Source organism: Pelobates fuscus, chromosome 5 (assembly GCF_036172605.1).
Source record: "Pelobates fuscus isolate aPelFus1 chromosome 5, aPelFus1.pri, whole genome shotgun sequence".
In the NCBI taxonomy this organism is placed as follows: domain Eukaryota; kingdom Metazoa; phylum Chordata; class Amphibia; order Anura; family Pelobatidae; genus Pelobates; species Pelobates fuscus.
The window spans coordinates 29,492,093-29,511,669 of NC_086321.1; the positions used below are offsets into that span (position 1 = coordinate 29,492,093).

Sequence of the window (19,577 nt, forward strand, 5' to 3'; positions counted from 1 at the left end):
ACTCTGTAATCTGTATATAAAACGTGTTGCTGTCAAGAGCATTCAACAGCAGCAAGTGAATTGCCTTCTCTACATTTTAATAGCATAAACAGTTGTTATTTTCTCATTGTAGTTTACTGTAAATAGAATAAGTAATAAGCATCTGTGAGATGTGGCGTTAGAATCAGTCTTGGAGAAAGACCCTGACAATTCCATTGTGATTTGTTGCTGAATTATAAGGTCTTTATCACACATGAGGCTCTACTGCTTTTTCATAAAGGTTTGAAATGTATTCTTTCCTGCTCAAGTGCGAGGCGTGCCTTGAAATGCTAATCCAGTCCTCCCGATGTCTCAGCAAGCATACATGGCTCTGAAGTTGGATTCACTTCTTTACAAAGGCCTAAATTAGTTAAGTGTATATAGATTTAGCTTGCCATACCCTGTGCTTCAAGAGTTTTTATATGTTAAGTTTATTCTCCTAGGTTGTGTAGGACATATTATAGGATTTCACACATATATATTTACAGTTGCAAGAAAAAGTATGTGAACCCTTTGGAATGAGATGGATTTCTGCACAAATTGGTCATAAAATGTGATCTGATCATCATCTAAGTCATAACAATAGATAATCACAGTCTGCTTAAACTAATAACACACAAAGAATGAAATGTTACCATGTTTTAATTGAACACACCATGTAAACATTCACAGTGCAGGTGAAAAAGTATGTGAACCCTTGGATTTAATAACTGGTTGAACCTCCTTTGGCAGCAATAACTTCAACCAGACGTTTCCTGTAGTTGCAGATCAGACGTGCACAACGGTCAGGAGTAATTCTTGACCATTCCTCTTTACAGAACTGTTTCAGTTCAGCAATATTCTTGGGATATCTGGTGTGAATCGCTTTCTTGAGGTCGTGCCACAGCATCTCAATCGGGTTGAGGTCAGAACTCTGACTAGGCCACTTCAGAAGGCGTATTTTCTTTTTTTATTTCTTTAAGCCATTCTGTTGTTGATTTACTTCTATGATTTGGGTCATTGTCCTGTTGCAACACCCATCTTCTGTTGAGCTTCAGCTGGTAGACAGATGGCCTTAAGTTCTCCTGCAAAATGTCTTGATAAACTTGGGAATTCATTTTTCCTTCCTGATAGCAATCCGTCCAGGCCCGGACGCAGCAAAGCAGCCGCAAACCATGATGCCCCCACCACCATACTTTACAGTTGGGATGAGGTTTTGATGTTGGTGTGCTGTGCCTCTTTTTTGCCACACATAGTGTTGTGTGTTTCTTCCAAACAACTCAACTTTGGTTTCATCTGTCCACAGAATATTTTGCCAGTACTGCTGTGGAACATCCAGGTGCTCTTGTGCAAAATGTAAACGTGCAGCAATGTTTTGTTTGGACAGCAGTGGCTTCCTCTGTGGTATTCTCCCATGAAATCCATTCTTGTTTAGTGTTTTACGTATTGTAGATTCGCTAACAGGGATGTTAGCATTAGCCAGTGACTTTTGTAAGTCTTTAGCTGACACTCTAGGATTCGTATTCACCTCATGGAGCAGTCTGCGCTGTGCTCTTGCAGTCATCTTTACAGGACGGCGACTCCTAGGGAGAGTAGCAGCAGTGCTGAACTTTCTCAATTTATAGACAATTTGTCTTACCGTGGACTGATGAACAGCAAGGCTTCTGGAGATACTTTTATAACCCTTTACAGCTTTATGCAAGTCAACAATTCTTAATCGGAGGTCTTCTGAGAGCTCTTTTGTGCGAGGCATCATTCACATCAGGCAATGCTTCTTGTGAAAAGCAAACCCAGAACTGGTGTGTGTTTTTTATAGGTCAGGGCAGCTGTAACCAACACCTCCAATCTCATCTCATTGATTGGACTCCAGTTGGCTGACATCTCACTCCAATTAGCTCTTGGAGATGTCATTAGTCTAGGGGTTCACATACTTTTCCACCTGCATTGTGAATGTTTACATGGTGTGTTCAATAAAAACATGGCAACATGTCATTCTTTGTGTGTTATTAGTTTAAGCAGACTGTGATTGTCTATTGTTGTGACTTAGATGATGATCAGATCACATTTTCTGACCAATTTGTGCAGAAATCCATATAATTCCAAAGGGTTCACATACTTTTTCTTGTAACTGTATATTAAGTGCTTTTATTCCAGCTAAAACCGGCTTGCAAAAGTTGTAATTCTTATCAGTACTGCGTTCGTAAGGTCTTCCATTCTTTATGGGAAAATATCCAGTCAGAGACTACTCATTGAGAAACCTCTGGATCTCTACCCTCTGTGTGTGCACATGGCAATCGTGTGTAAGAAGGACGCTAGTCTGAGGCATGTGAGAAGCAATGTGTGGAAGAAGGCAGGTGCGCTCAAGTAGAGCGCGCTGGGCATTTGTTAGCTCAGAAGAACTAATGGTAGGAGGAAGCAAAACATAGACAGAAAAAGTGCCAATTTCTCATGAAAATCAGCACTTTTATAATGTGCAATTAAAATAGAATACTCCGTGTAGAAACCGCACTTCAACAAGTTGAAGCGCTCTGTGTGTGGAGTGTTCCTTTAAAAATAAGGAACCCTACTTCTGAGCACTCTAGCTCTCTTCGTGTAGAGCACTGTGCAGAAACAACTCTAATTTATTTTATCTATTTATTTTTACAATAGGAAGTGTCAAACTTTATATAGCATATCCCCCCAAAAAACTAAAAAACATGTAGACCTCTGTGAACAAATAACATGCATTAAAACAAACAAACCTTTTTTTGGAGCATCATGGGAAGGCCACAGTTCTGGTGTGGAGGCGAATGTGACATGCTTACCTACACTGCCCTCTTTAATCCAGTGAACACTAGCAGTAGCATTTACCTGGGCATGGGAAGGTCGAAATGTGACCTGTTTAGATATGCAGTCCACTCTGGCACTGTGTGTGTTTTGTATATATATATGTGCATTTGTATATGTACTGTATGTATTTTCGTGGGTATGCATAGCTTACAAAACAAAGTTGATGCATGGCATGAAATTGTAGCATGCTTGTTTCATGTATATGTTTTATGTGTATGTGTATAATATATAAGTTTTTTTTCTCTATTTAGAGTAAATTATTAATGTTCTCTTTTTCATCCTTTGACCTCTTCATGGGCTTCGGTTGTTGGCTTGATCCCAGATTCAGATGTCAGAGATTAGTTTTCGATGGCTAATTGGAGCAGATTCATGTAGTCTACCAACACTAAAGCCTATACAATTCATTGCACTGTAATGTGTTGGGTTTCATTGAATAAGACACTTCATGATGCCACAATAAAAGCCTTTTAAGAAAGAGTCCCTAGAGCCAAGGTGTACGAATGGAGCATCATGTTTCACAGCCTCGAGAAGAGTTTACACAAGCTAAGAAGATACATGCCAATCTCTTGTCATTCATAGACCCTGTATTCACAACTGGGGCTGTCCCATCAGGGAGCTGAGTGGGCCACAGGCAGAGAGGTATTCTCTTTTACTAAAAGTGCTCAGTCTTTGTGAAAAGACCGTTTGATAATGAGAAGATATTCGTTTCACTACACTTCATTTTGAATTCACTCATGCTTGGAAGCTTTTTGAAAAGCTCTTTTCTTCACCTTTTTCTATAGCATTTCACAGCCCACCCACACTTGATTCTTATTGACAAGGCCTTCACATTAAGCCAAAGCCGGTTCTAGTCAATAACATTTGCATCTTCGTAGTTACTTTCCGAGAATTAAGCCTTTACATCTGCATTTTTATTTCAAGACTTGTTTATTATTCACGTCATATTGTACCTGCTTATTTTAACATGACACTTCTTTATTCTAAAATCTCAGGCCTTGTGAAACTTCTATATTAGAAATTGCTTCTTGATCTGAATTTGATTTCAATTTTCTCTTATTAAATTTTAAGTTTTTTTAGTCTGTTGTTGTTTTTTAACATTAAGAAACATCCGTTCCTTGGGGTATAGAAGGAAAACAGTGAACGCAAGTACTGTGTTACATAGTGGGAAAGATCTTACTTAGATCAACACTACCAACCAACGAAGAAATTAATACTCTATCTACCCTATACCTCTATTGCACACCCACTTATCATACCCCAACCTTGCATCCGGCACTGCAAAAGACAGCAGCCCATATTGATGGATATTTCAAACAGACATACCTATTAGAACAAAAAAATAAAATAACGTGTTAACACCTAACAAAACAGGATAGAGGGGGAGGTTGTGCATGGTGCTAAGGACAACTTATTATAATTTCAAGGGTGGTAACCTAAGCATTACCATTGTAACTTCACCATAAGAGAATCATTTCCCATGAATCTCTCAAATGTTGTCAGGTCCTATTGTCTCCATCTGTATATACTAAACTAAACTAGCGGAGTGTGCGCCAAGTATCTTTAATGCTGTAACTGGGCCAATTGTGCATAGGCATCCCATAACTGCCAGCGCGTTTTTGTGTTTTGTTTTTTCCCCTCATCAATCTTCTATGACCTTTGTTTGTTGACCATACATCCCATGTTCTGGTATTAGCCACCTCTTGGATAATATCTGACAGAGACAGAAGATTAGTAATTTTGCGGGTTCTCGACTATCTTACAAAAAGATATGGAAGGGCTGCGCCAAATAAGGGTAGATAGTCCAGTAAAGTATTGCTAGGGTGCCAATAGATGGTCTAGGATACTTGATAGAGTTCCTCTGTGGATGCGTCTAGTGTAGACCGTTCCGTATATGTAAATACAAGAGAGGTAGAGGCGACTAATGGTATAGTATGAAAGTTCAGGGTGTGATAGGTAACAAAATGTAGAGAACTCACATTCAAGAGAGCTATGGCCAGCTCTGGTGTGGATTGCGTACAGCGGTATAATCCCCGCTTATGGGATATGTAGGGAGGGGGTCTCCGTCAACACCGTCTGGTAGTCCAGAACTCGGAAAAGAAAGACAGAAAGCGACAATAGTGCTCTCAATTTTGATGTGGTTCAGTGTGCAGATAAGAAGAGGTAAAAAAACTCACATTTGAGGGAGCTATGGCCAGCTCTGGTGTGGATAGCGTACAGCGGTATAATCCCCGCTTATAGGATTTGTAGCGGCGATACATCCGTCAGCACCGTCTGGTGATCCAAGGCTCCAATATAGAAAAATAAAAAGCAGCAATAGTGCTCTCAATTGTGATAGGTTAAGAGAGTAGTAGAGGAAATAAAATAATACTCACAAAGATAGAGCAGAGGTACTGCTCTATGGATAGGCGCTGGTGGTATGATCCCCACCTAGGATTTCTTGGAGTACTGGAACTTTAAAATTGCCAGTGGAAGTAAAAGTAACCAGGAAAGGTTAAAATGCCAGGAATAGGTAAAAAAAGTTTAAAGTGCATAGAGAGTGCAATAAAAAGAGGATTGGTACAATAAAGTAGCCAAAAAACTTTTATTGATCTAAAATACACAATAAAATACAGAATTAATAACCATAAACGCGTTTCACCATAAGTGGCTTCTTCAGAATGGGATAAAAGTAGTAACCTGGCAGGGGTTGTTTAAATAGGGCTATGTTAATTTGAAAATTGCGCCAAAAGTGTAATTGGCCAATCAGAGACAATTTTTAAAAACACTTTTAAAAATTAGGATACAAAAGTATGGGAGTGATGTTATAAGGGTGATGAGTCCATTTAAATTATTTAAATGTAAAAACTAGGGTGAGAAAGTTGTTTTTAAAAACAAAACAACAACAACAAAAAAAGGTTGTTTTATAAAGTTCATAAAAAAAAAAAAAAAAAAACCAGCAAAGGTTGTTTAATAAAGTTCAGAAAAAAAAAGTTGTTTTATAAAGTTCAGAAAAAAAAAAAAAAAATTAAACATAAGGAGATGGTTTAAAGGTACAGAGATATATGTAAATGGAGTATGCATGAAAAGGGGGTAATATAATCCCAAACATAATGATTTAAATAGGGGTTACATTATACCCCAGAGTAATAATATATTACAGATGTTAAATGAAAATAATAGATAAAATAAAATAAAATAAAAATACAAATACAAATAAATAAAAGATAACACAGAATGCAAGATACATAAATGGAAAGGCATAGATGAAAAAATTATTAAAAATTATTATTATGAGGGTTGGTTAGGTCCAAACATAAAGAATAAAGGCATGTAGATAAGGGTTGTATATAGGAATTTAAATAAAATTGAACAGGTCAAAATCAACATTTAAACCAGATGGGGTAAGAGTTTTTAGATTAAAAACCCATTCCATCTCAGCTTTACCTAATATATTCTTAATGTTACCACCTCTCCATGGTATTATACATTTTTTTATGCCGATGCATTTTAGGTGTCTTATGTCGTTATTATGTGTACAAAAGTGTTTGGAGACTGAGTGATTCAGGTAGCCTTTTTTGATATTTCTACAGTGTTCACTCAGTCTCACTTTAAGGCTTCTTGTGGTCATGCCTACATACTGGAGACCACAAGGGCACTCCAGCAAGTAGATTACATTTTTGGTATCACAACTGATAAAATCTTTAATTTTATAGGTTTTGTTAGTGATATTTGATTTAAAACTGGTGGTTTTGGAAGGGACGGAGGGGTCTGTGTTTTTGCATACAATGCATCTTTTACATTTATAAAAGCCACTGGCATTGGGCATAAAAGAATTAAAAGTAGGTTTGGTTTCTTTTGTAAAATTGGTGGTTAAAATGGATTTGAAGTTTGGGGCACCTCTAAAGACAACATTAGGTTTGTCAGGTATAATATTTTTAAGTATTTCGTCTTCTTTTAAGAGGTGCCAATGTTTTTTGATAATTTTTTTGACATGGCCACTTTTGTTATTAAAATTGAAAATAACAGGAAGGGGCATGGGGTTGGTGGTGGGTTGGGTATTGTAAGTTAGGAGGTCTGCTCTATCTTTTTTGGTGATGGTATTTATAGTGGTGTTGAGGCGGGTTGGTGAGTAATTTTTCTCAATACATTTTTCTTTTAGATAATTTGATTGTTTATTAAAATCTTCTATTTGGGAGCAATTCCTTCTGAGACGAAGGAATTGGCTTTGAGGGGCACTTTCCAACCAAGGTTTGTAATGGCAGCTAGATCTTTCGATAGCTGTGTTAACGCAGACTTTTTTAAAAAATGTTTTGGTGTGGATGGTGTTGTCTGTAATGAAGATGTTGAGGTCTAAAAAATTAATAGATTCCTTACTTGTTTCGTGGGATAGGGTGATGCCTCTATTGTTGATGTTGAGGTGGTGGATAAAAGAGTTAAAAAGAGCTTCTGTGCCATCCCAGATAAAAAACAAATCGTCTATATATCTAAAATATGTTACAAGGTTCGTACACCAAGCGTGCCTTCCCCATATGGCCGTGGATTCCCAGTCGGCCATAAAGAGGTTGGCGTAGCTTGGCACGAACCTTGTACCCATCGCAGTGCCTTGTTTTTGTAGGTAAAAGGAGTCAAAAAACCAAAAATAGTTGTTGGTTAAAATTATATTAATACCTTCTAAAATAAAATCTATTTGGGCTGGGGGGATTCTGTTTTCTTTAGTTAAAATGTCTCTGATTGCCTGGCATCCTATATGGTGGGGTATAATCGTGTATAGGGATTGGACATCACAAGTAGCTAAAATTTAATTAGTTTGCCATTTGAATTTGTCTAAAAAACGTAGTAGTGACATAGAGTCTTTTAGGTAAGAGCGCATTAATTTAACAGATGGTTGGAGGAGGATGTCAATGTATTCTGACAGATTGCAGAGTAGGGAATTTATCCCTGACACGATGGGTCTGCCAGGGGGGTTATTAATATTTTTATGTATCTTTGGTAAAAAATATATGACAGGGAGTTTAGGGTATTTGATGTTAAGATAGTTGTATTCGTTTTTGGTTAGGATGCCAGAATCCAAGCCTTTTTGTAAAAAAGTGGATAGGGTGATTTGGATGGTAGGGGTGGGGTCAGAGGGTAATTTGTTATATGTTTCTGTATCGTGTAGTTGTCTATGTGCCTCATCTATGTACCTCTTGCTAGATAGGATAACGATCCCACCTCCTTTATCTGCCGGCTTTATGACAATATCTTTGTCTTCTTGTAGTTGTTTCAGTGTGTTACGCTCGGCATGGGTGAGGTTGTGTGAGTCATATTTGTTATATTTAATTTTTTCAAACAAGTTTTTCGAACATGATGAGGGGTGCAGATTTGCAGTAGGAAGGGTAAAATTTGGATTTTTCTTTCAAATGAGTGTTGATGTCATTGGGGTTGATACGAGGCGTGGGGGGTGGAGAATTGGTTGTGTGGGGTAATTTGTCGTTAAAAAATCTCTTTAGGGTAGCTTTGCGAACAAATTTGTTGATGTCTAAAAAGGCTTCAAAAGATTTAAAAGGGTTAGTCGGTGCAAATTTCATACCTTTGTTAAGGACGGCTATTTGGGTGGCGGATAAGATTTTGTTGGATAGATTAAAAATACCGTTGCAGGAAGTGTTTGAAGGGTTTACTGTCTGTCTAGCCTTTCTCTTTTGTGCTCTTCTGTTTTTAAAAATTGTCTCTGATTGGCCAATTACACTTTTGGCGCAATTTTCAAATTAACATAGCCCTATTTAAACAACCCCTGCCAGGTTACTACTTTTATCCCATTCTGAAGAAGCCACTTATGGTGAAACGCGTTTATGGTTATTAATTCTGTATTTTATTGTGTATTTTAGATCAATAAAAGTTTTTTGGCTACTTTATTGTACCAATCCTCTTTTTATTGCACTCTCTATGCACTTTAAACTTTTTTTACCTATTCCTGGCATTTTAACCTTTCCTGGTTACTTTTACTTCCACTGGCAATTTTAAAGTTCCAGTACTCCAAGAAATCCTAGGTGGGGATCATACCACCAGCGCCTATCCATAGAGCAGTACCTCTGCTCTATCTTTGTGAGTATTATTTTATTTCCTCTACTACTCTCTTAACCTATCACAATTGAGAGCACTATTGCTGCTTTTTATTTTTCTATATTGGAGCCTTGGATCACCAGACGGTGCTGACGGACGTATCGCCGCTACAAATCCTATAAGCGGGGATTATACCGCTGTACGCTATCCACACCAGAGCTGGCCATAGCTCCCTCAAATGTGAGTTTTTTTACCTCTTCTTATCTGCACACTGAACCACATCAAAATTGAGAGCACTATTGTCGCTTTCTGTCTTTCTTTTCCGAGTTCTGGACTACCAGACGGTGTTGACGGAGACCCCCTCCCTACATATCCCATAAGCGGGGATTATACCGCTGTACGCAATCCACACCAGAGCTGGCCATAGCTCTCTTGAATGTGAGTTCTCTACATTTTGTTACCTATCACACCCTGAACTTTCATACTATACCATTAGTCGCCTCTACCTCTCTTGTATTTACATATACGGAACGGTCTACACTAGACGCATCCACAGAGGAACTCTATCAAGTATCCTAGACCATCTATTGGCACCCTAGCAATACTTTACTGGACTATCTACCCTTATTTGGCGCAGCCCTTCCATATCTTTTTGTATCTATCCACCGAAGGATCCGAGGGGTTTTCCTTCATTTGGGTTGCTGCCTACCTTGACTAATTTTGTGATTACTAGCGCTGAATTCTTTTTGTGTTTATCTCGACTATCTTAGTTCCCCCCAGCTTTTTCGACTTCAAACAGGAATCATATCCTGTAGGGAATAATTAAGAGGATAAAACGGTCTGTTTTCCCCTAGATAAAACAGCACATCTGCCCCTGCTTCCAAAGCTAAGCACCATTTATGGGGCGTATTAAGGCCTTTAAGATTAATAGAATGAACGGTTAACGGCATGGGACATGAAGATAGAAGAGTGCATTGAAACTGGCAGCAAATTAAAAAGTCCCAGACCAGTATTGGAAAAATGCAGCCACCTTCCTTCTACACTGCTCCCCCAACAACCTACCATCACATATTCAACTGGTATACACATATACTATGGGACCAGCACCTTGCTCAGGGGAAGGGACATATAAACAATAAAATAACCAATATACAAAAAAAGTAAGGGAAACATTTCTTGGCAAGGAAGCCCCAGGTTAAAAAAGACATCTACATTGATGTTACCTCCAAAAAAATAGGAGGTCATGGGGTAGCATTTCTGTATTGCCCTTCACCGTAGATCAATTACTGCTGGTACACACAACAGAGCAACTCACGGGATCAAAAAAAAAAAAGTGCAAAAGAGCCCACGACTTTTGAGAGCAGAATGAAGAAAAAATACTTTCCCTAAAAAGTTAAAAAGAACCCATAAATTCACCAAGTTGTATAAGAGTCAGGTACCACGTCCCATGTGAGACCATCCTTGTGGAATCTTGGGCAGTATAGAGCCGGGACGTCTTTTCTGTGCAGCCTCCTGGTCCACCTGAATGTCCCACTATGAGAGGAGCTAAAGTCCCTCCACGACTGTTGCTATGACTTTTATGGCCCCATTTCTCTTGACCAGTAATTTAGTGGGGTATCCATAATGGTAAATGATTGCTGCCTTGAGCGCTGTCATAATCCCCACTCCCCCATGCCCCAAATCCCTGCGTTTCTTAAGCGTTGCGGCCAAGAGGTAGGTAAATAACTGGATCGTTGAAAAGCAGGCTTGTAAGGATTGACTTTCCCTGGCTGCTTTCATAATCTGCTCTTTCCTATTAAAAAAGTAAATCCTCATCCATGATAGCCGGTAAATGGCTGGCTTTGGCATACTTTGTGCTCTATCAAAAAGAAGCTCCTTTAGGTCCTACAATGGGAGCAGAAGCTGAAAGAATCCGCGTAAGTCATAGATTCCGGTACTCCTCTGAGACAGATATTGTTACAGCTAGCCCTGTCTTTATAGTCCGCCATTTTAGATTCCATGGCAATAAAATGCCTCTCAAGTGTTTTGTGCTTATCTGCCGTTGAGTTCTGGGCCTGTACCAGTACCTGTACCATTTTGTATTCTACAGGGAGTGCAGAATTATTAGGCAAATGAGTATTTTGACCACATCATCCTCTTTATGCATGTTGTCTTACTCCAAGCTGTATAGGCTCGAAAGCCTACTACCAATTAAGCATATTAGGTGATGTGCATCTCTGTAATGAGAAGGGGTGTGGTCTAATGACATCAACACCCTATATCAGGTGTGCATAATTATTAGGCAACTTCCTTTCCTTTGGCAAAATGGGTCAAAAGAAGGACTTGACAGGCTCAGAAAAGTCAAAAATAGTGAGATATCTTGCAGAGGGATGCAGCACTCTTAAAATTGCAAAGCTTCTGAAGCGTGATCATCGAACAATCAAGCGTTTCATTCAAAATAGTCAACAGGGTCGCAAGAAGCGTGTGGAAAAACCAAGGCGCAAAATAACTGCCCATGAACTGAGAAAAGTCAAGCGTGCAGCTGCCAAGATGCCACTTGCCACCAGTTTGGCCATATTTCAGAGCTGCAACATCACTGGAGTGCCCAAAAGCACAAGGTGTGCAATACTCAGAGACATGGCCAAGGTAAGAAAGGCTGAAAGACGACCACCACTGAACAAGACACGGCCAAGAAATATCTCAAGACTGATTTTTCTAAGGTTTTATGGACTGATGAAATGAGAGTGAGTCTTGATGGGCCAGATGGATGGGCCCGTGGCTGGATTGGTAAAGGGCAGAGAGCTCCAGTCCAACTCAGACGCCAGCAAGGTGGAGGTGGAGTACTGGTTTGGGCTGGTATCATCAAAGATGAGCTTGTGGGGCCTTTTCGGGTTGAGGAAGGAGTCAAGCTCAACTACCAGTCCTACAGCCAGTTTCTGGAAGACACCTTCTTCAAGCAGTGGTACAGGAAGAAGTCTGCATCCTTCAAGAAAAACATGATTTTCATGCAGGACAATGCTCCATCACACGCGTCCAAGTACTCCACAGCGTGGCTGGCAAGAAAGGGTATAAAAGAAGAAAATCTAATGACATGGCCTCCTTGTTCACCTGATCTGAACCCCATTGAGAACCTGTGGTCCATCATCAAATGTGAGATTTACAAGGAGGGAAAACAGTACACCTCTCTGAACAGTGTCTGGGAGGCTGTGGTTGCTGCTGCACGCAATGTTGATGGTGAACAGATCAAAACACTGACAGAATCCATGGATGGCAGGCTTTTGAGTGTCCTTGCAAAGAAAGGTGGCTATATTGGTCACTGATTTGTTTTTGTTTTGTTTTTGAATGTCAGAAATGTATATTTGTGAATGTTGAGATGTTATATTGGTTTCACTGGTAAAAATAAATAATTGAAATGGGTATATATTTGTTTTTTGTTAAGTTGCCTAATAATTATGCACAGTAATAGTCACCTGCACACACAGATATCCCCCTAAAATAGCTAAAACTAAAAACAAACTAAAAACTACTTCCAAAAATATTCAGCTTTGATATTAATGAGTTTTTTGGGTTCATTGAGAACATGGTTGTTGTTCAATAATAAAATTAATCCTCAAAAATACAACTTGCCTAATAATTCTGCACTCCCTGTATATGGTCTGTCATTTCCCCCAATGGTTTGATATCACTATGAATGTCAGTGGCAATCTGTGTAAAGCTGCACTGGATTGAGGTTTGTAGTTTATCCAGTAGCTTTTGTACTGCAGCCTCATTGAGTTGTGAAACTGGGGCATTGGAAATAGTGGTGATATCACCTTGGAGAGGAGGGCTCTGTATCAGAGCAGATACTCTGAGACTTGTAGAGGAAGCTTTTTGACGTTTCAGTCCAATGGAAATCATCAAGGTATGTAACCATACCCTCCCTAGGACTCCAAAGGCTGTTGCACTCGGGTTGCTTTTTGATTAACCCTGCGTTCAATACCGCCACAGTGGGAGCTCAGTGCCCAAGCGTCTATCTCCATTCACTTGCAGGCACTCCCCTTCCCAAATTTTGAATTATTAAATCATAAGCAGCTGACATTTAAAGAGAAAGCTAAAAAAAAAATCCCTTCCAGCAGTTTGCTAGTGGTTCTCTGATAGTGGTCCCTCACTTTGCAGTTGAGCTACCAAAAAACTATTTTGTGCCAATCAGTCAGGAACATCTCCTCAAAGGGACTGAAACCCTAGCCAGTTGCATGGTGCCATTGATTCCCTGGTGTTGTCCTGGGGTAAACTGTAAAGCCGTTTATGAACAATTTGACACTTCCCTGGTTTTGTGGCAGACCAGCTGTCATTCTGGTCTACCTTATCGCTTACAGAGGTGAGGAGTGCAACTGATATACGTAAAAAACATCTCCACAGCACTTCACTATCCAGGGTAAATTATTTGTCCAAGAGTACACTGTCCTCTTCTTAAGCATTTACTTGTTACTTCCCAAGTGCTGTATGCTCACCTGCACCCCCACAGTGCTTGTGCACATGGCACCTTGGGGGTTAAATCATTATTTAGTTATGCCATATAGTGTATACAGGGAGTGCAGAATTATTAGGCAAGTTGTATTTTTGAGGATTAATTTTATTATTGAACAACAACCATGTTCTCAATGAACCCAAAAAACTCATTAATATCAAAGCTGAATATTTTTGGAAGTAGTTTTTAGTTTGTTTTTAGTTATAGCTATTTTAGGGGGATATCTGTGTGTGCAGGTGACTATTACTGTGCATAATTATTAGGCAACTTAACAAAAAACAAATATATACCCATTTCAATTATTTATTTTTACCAGTGAAACCAATATAACATCTCAACATTCACAAATATACATTTCTGACATTCAAAAACATAACAAAAACAAACCAGTGACCAATATAGCCAACTTTCTTTGCAAGGACACTCAAAAGCCTGCCATCCATGGATTCTGTCAGTGTTTTGATCTGTTCACCATCAACATTGCGTGCAGCAGCAACCACAGCCTCCCAGACACTGTTCAGAGAGGTGTACTGTTTTCCCTCCTTGTAAATCTCACATTTGATGATGGACCACAGGTTCTCAATGGGGTTCAGATCAGGTGAACAAGGAGGCCATGTCATTAGATTTTCTTCTTTTATACCCTTTCTTGCCAGCCACGCTGTGGAGTACTTGGACGCGTGTGATGGAGCATTGTCCTGCATGAAAATCATGTTTTTCTTGAAGGATGCAGACTTCTTCCTGTACCACTGCTTGAAGAAGGTGTCTTCCAGAAACTGGCTGTAGGACTGGTAGTTGAGCTTGACTCCTTCCTCAACCCGAAAAGGCCCCACAAGCTCATCTTTGATGATACCAGCCCAAACCAGTACTCCACCTCCACCTTGCTGGCGTCTGAGTTGGACTGGAGCTCTCTGCCCTTTACCAATCCAGCCACGGGCCCATCCATCTGGCCCATCAAGACTCACTCTCATTTCATCAGTCCATAAAACCTTAGAAAAATCAGTCTTGAGATATTTCTTGGCCCAGTCTTGACGTTTCAGCTTGTGTGTCTTGTTCAGTGGTGGTCGTCTTTCAGCCTTTCTTACCTTGGCCATGTCTCTGAGTATTGCACACCTTGTGCTTTTGGGCACTCCAGTGATGTTGCAGCTCTGAAATATGGCCAAACTGGTGGCAAGTGGCATCTTGGCAGCTGCACGCTTGACTTTTCTCAGTTCATGGGCAGTTATTTTGCGCCTTGGTTTCTCCACACGCTTCTTGCGACCCTGTTGACTATTTTGAATGAAACGCTTGATTGTTCGATGATCACGCTTCAGAAGCTTTGCTATTTTAAGAGTGCTGCATCCCTCTGCAAGATATCTCACTATTTTTGACTTTTCTGAGCCTGTCAAGTCCTTCTTTTGACCCATTTTGCCAAAGGAAAGGAAGTTGCCTAATAATTATGCACACCTGATATAGGGTGTTGATGTCATTAGACCACACCCCTTCTCATTACAGAGATGCACATCACCTAATATGCTTAATTGGTAGTAGGCTTTCGAGCCTATACAGCTTGGAGTAAGACAACATGCATAAAGAGGATGATGTGGTCAAAATACTCATTTGCCTAATAATTCTGCACTCACTGTAGTATACAGTGTAAATAAAAGGTAGCATCCTTGGTTAACTTTTACTTTGAGCAACCAACCCTCCCTCCTCCCCCCCCCCCCCCCCCCTAAAAAGTGACAAACTCCCTTTAACAAAACAGCACTCCTAAAGGGACACTTTAAATCTTAATGTAGAGATTTTGGCTCATTAATACTGTCCGTTTTCACGTGAAGTGTAAAACATTGCCATTTCTGAGAAACTGAAATTTTAAGATTTTTAAGTAGACCGCCAATAGATACTCTTCCTCCTTATGACCATTGATTTTTTAATGGTCTTTATATGCAGCTTCACCACACACTGTTAGATGATGCTGAATGTGGTTAATGCTTGCATGAGTAGACTATGGGTATGATAATTATCGGATTGGCATATTAAGATTGCCACACAAACACTGTAGGCCAATGCACCCCCTCAGTGAGTAGGGCTGCAAAGAGGAGTTTATCTTGGCGCTAGGTTACTGGTATGTTTTATGACACCTACACTAAAAAAAGGAGTCCTATGTTAATACATATATATAATATAATACTAGGAATATATTTACATTAGTGTTCCTTTAAGTGGCCATCTCATTGTTATTTTTCTTAAAGTGCCTACTTATAATACATGTTATCACATGTCAAGTTTAACAATAACACATTTATACCGTTACTTTGACCCATATGCTAGCATCTTTCGAACAAGTTGTTAATTGTACTGTTAATAGAGATTGATACAGCAACCTCCTTAGAGATTTTTATGTTGAGGTTTAACAAGCAATTCACATAATTGTAACAGCTCAACACAGAATTATGTATGCAGATCTAACACAACTCTGCCAATGTGTTTACAAGCTTAGTTCATTCGGATGAAATATGGATACTTTTAATTAGTGAATAGTTCTCAATTGTGGAAAGTATGAACTCAGGAGCGGGGAGGAACGAGCAGCTCGAAAAAGACTTGAAGAAGGCGCAAATCCAAGAATATTATGGAACTGGAGATCATAAGCAATAGGCTATGATTCGGCTTCAGGAACAGTGCCTGGTGGTGCCCGGCTAGGCATCTCGTTTGCAGCAGGTCTTACAGCAAAAGGGTGCTCTACTAAGTACTAAAGATGCTTGCAATGAACGGGCTAAATCATTTTGAGACTGGAGAAGTCATTATAAGTTGCATTTTCAAATGAATTTAGGGAAACTATTTGAAGCATTTGTTGTGTTGCGTTATTTCAGTTGTTTTTGTTTGATTTGTCTGTAAATTTTTACAATAAACCTGCTTTTTGGGGATTTAATAATTTTGATTACAGCTGTACTTTCCATATTCTTGTTTTGGGGTCCAATACATACTCTGTTTCAATGAATATTAAAAGGAACACATGCTAACAAATAGTTACAAATAACAAACCCACAGATCTTTGCTGCCTCTCAATAGGCTCCCATCCAGTGTAAACAATACCGATGCACACGAAATTCAACAAGGTCAAGACAGTCGTCCACAATACACTTCCCTCCAGAAATCACCCATCTTGCTAGGGACATTTACATCCTTTTCAATTTCTTTAGTGTTTTGCATCTATGTTTATCACTCTTTTTTGTCTTTCTTTCTTTCTTTAAACTTATATGGAATATTCCCATAATTCATTTATTTATTTTGTTATCCAGCATGGAAGACTGCCTAGCAAATTTACGAATGGAAGTGAATGAAAAGGCCGGTAGCGCTGTACCTATGAACACTACAGACTGTCTCCAGTGGATCAGTCAGTGCCATAAAACATCTCACAAAGTATCTGAAACTGCCGATGGTGATGTTGTACAGTTTCTCAAAACCTTGGTAAAATGACTGCATAAAATGTTGCTGTGAAAGAGTGCAAATGGGACATAATAATATTTTGTGTATGAGCCTATCCTCACTCCCCCACCAAAACAGAAGTTGTGTGGACATTTGTGGTGTTTGAAAAGTTTATAAAAATGAAAAGATATCGGCACCAAATATGGAAAGTATTAAGCTGGGAATCTTGAGCAAAGTAGTATTTTTCTGAAGTATAATCTTATGTGGTGTATCAGAAGACAACCATTCCCTGGAGTCCATCGGACCATTAGTGGGCAAGAGCCACAAATAGAATTAGGAAGTGTGTACAAGTAGAGCATGAGATGTGGAACCGCAAAGGTTTCCATCATTTCATTCGTTTGGAGCAGGTAGAAACAAACTTCTGCTGACCTTAATTTTAAACAATTTAGGGATTTATACACCTTTTACACACTAAACTTCATACTGTAGCAAACAGAAATCTGATATAGTCACAACTTGGGTATTTAACCTCCATTTTACTATTCACTCCTTTCTGATTTGGAGTTTAGTAAAGAACCCAGTTAGTCTTATTTTTGCCTCTGCACATGTTATTCACATAACGCACACAACAAGCTTGCACGCACTATTTAATCCACAAAATATAGATGAAACAACAGATAGCCCTGTAAAATATTTTTTTTTAAAAACAAACCAATTATCTGCAGCAAAATACTAAAGCACGTCCACTTTTTAGGAAGATTTTCTGTTTTGTAGCGGGCTGCTTTTTTCTGGCGATTTATATTTTATGTATAAAAGCGGGGTTTGCTCTGTTTGTGGAATAGAGCTATAGATGCACAATATGGAAGGGCAATATTATCTTTTTAATGTTAATACGAGCTGTGATTTGTGTTCTTAATATTGACCACTCATATAGCAGCAGGAAGTTTAATATTAGCTACACCAGTCACAACTTTAAAGGGACAACTAATGAAAATGCCCAGTTCAGTTGCCGACCGTTATTCTCAACAATAGCAAGTCTACAAAAGGAAGCATAACATAGGTTGCATTACCCATGAATGATAAAAGGAAGTTATGGAAAAGTAGCTTGATGTTTTCCTTCAGCTCCCAAAGTGCACTGAAACATTTTGTCGTTTCATTTTAGAAATGTGGATATTATTTTGTCATTTTGTCATTTGGCATTTACTTCCTTTCACCCCCTTGACCCCAGAGAAAATCCATATAACATAGAAATGTGTTTTTTTTTGTTTGTTTCTTTCCAATATTAGCAAGATTTACTGAAGAACCACGAGAACCAGGAAGAGATGGTTCTACAGTTCCTGCTAGACTTGTATAATCAATGTGGCATTACCTTCACTTCCTCTCCCAGTGGAAGTGAATTTTACTGTACATCACAAACCTCTCTACATGCTGTTGATGACAGCTTCTCAGTGGAAATACAGACTTTGTGGGATGAAATTCGACTGCATCTTCGACGCTATCTGTTTGCAAAACTGCAAGAAAATATGGACATTTACACATTAGAATTAAAGATTAAGGTGAAAACACAATGTTTTCAACAGCTTTTTTATATTTATCCTGAATCTGATGTCCTCTTGAAATATCAGAATCTTCGACAAAACAGCATTTTGAGTCTTCTACACAACCCCGGTAACAGACAGATTGAACATGTACTTCAACTTTACCAAGATGCAATCCCCAAGGTGTTCTCAATGATAAAAGAAGACCTATGCACATTAAGCCATGCGGTAGACACTCCATTAATAATTAAGTTTATCAATGAGACATTTTTTGAATTGATAACTGAAGAGATGAAAACATTTTTTGAAATACTTTATGCGGAAAATACAGAAGAACACACTGCCCCTCCAAAGCACAGCAAGAGAAGACACAAGCAGAGAGTACATGCCTTTGGTAAGTAGTTTAATTTAGGCTACAGTTTTATATAGCCATTGTATGCAGCTATTCTAGTGGTATGGTAACCTAAATAGAATATAGCAGTTATTAGTGCAGACAGGCTACTAATGGAAAGTGGGATGCAGTAAAATGTCACACACCCTTATTTATGTAAATGGATATAAAGTAGAAGTAACGAACACAAAAAAAGATTGTGTTCACTGGTTTTCACTACCAATATGTAGAGAATGAACATAGAATCTACTTCTGTAACTCAATTATGCGTATCCAAGCGTTGGTACCAGGTTATTCACTTACAGAGTAATGATTTATTTTGTGCTCAACAACGTAGGCTTTAGGCCGTTACAATCACCCATTATGGCTTTGGTGGGAGTAGTAATGGGCAATTCACTGGTGATCACTTTTCACTTAAAGATCAACAGTAAAGCCTGGCTTAAAAGCAAACTGTATTATTTATTAAAAAGTGCATTTTTTATTTTATTAAATGGACACTATAGTCACCAAAACAACTTTAGCTTAAAGGACCACTATAGGGTCAGGAACACAAACATGTATTCCTGACCCTATAGTGTTTAATCCACCATATAGGTGGCTTGCCCCCCCTTTACCACCCTATAAAAGTTTAAAACTCACCTTATTTGCAGGGCCGCGCGGGTCCGCCACCACCAGCTCCGCCACCGCCAGCTCCTCCCCCTTTGTGACATTATCAAAATGGCCGATTTTTAGCCAATCCATCATTGTATTGGCAAAAATCGGCACGGGGGTGGGGCCAAATTCTGTTTGGCCAATCAGGACAGTGAAAAAAGTTTTTTGGGTTTTTAAATGCAATCTATTGCGACACCAGATAAGAGTGGCACTGTGCACTGGCAGAGGTTGGCAGAGTACACGCTGTAGGCCTGACACACACTTA

The 19,577-nt window shown here is 39.1% G+C and overlaps 1 protein-coding gene across 1 annotated transcript in view; it reads left to right on the forward strand.

Moving 5' to 3' along the window:
* The window catches only part of KIAA0825 (KIAA0825 ortholog), a 391,566-nt gene that overhangs the window by 32,701 nt on the left and 339,288 nt on the right, over window positions 1-19,577 (forward strand). The window contains exons 3-4 of the mRNA XM_063453688.1: window positions 16,606-16,774; window positions 18,019-18,664. Of these exons, the coding sequence (XP_063309758.1) occupies window positions 16,606-16,774; window positions 18,019-18,664 (815 nt within the window). The remainder of the gene's footprint in view (window positions 1-16,605; window positions 16,775-18,018; window positions 18,665-19,577) is intronic.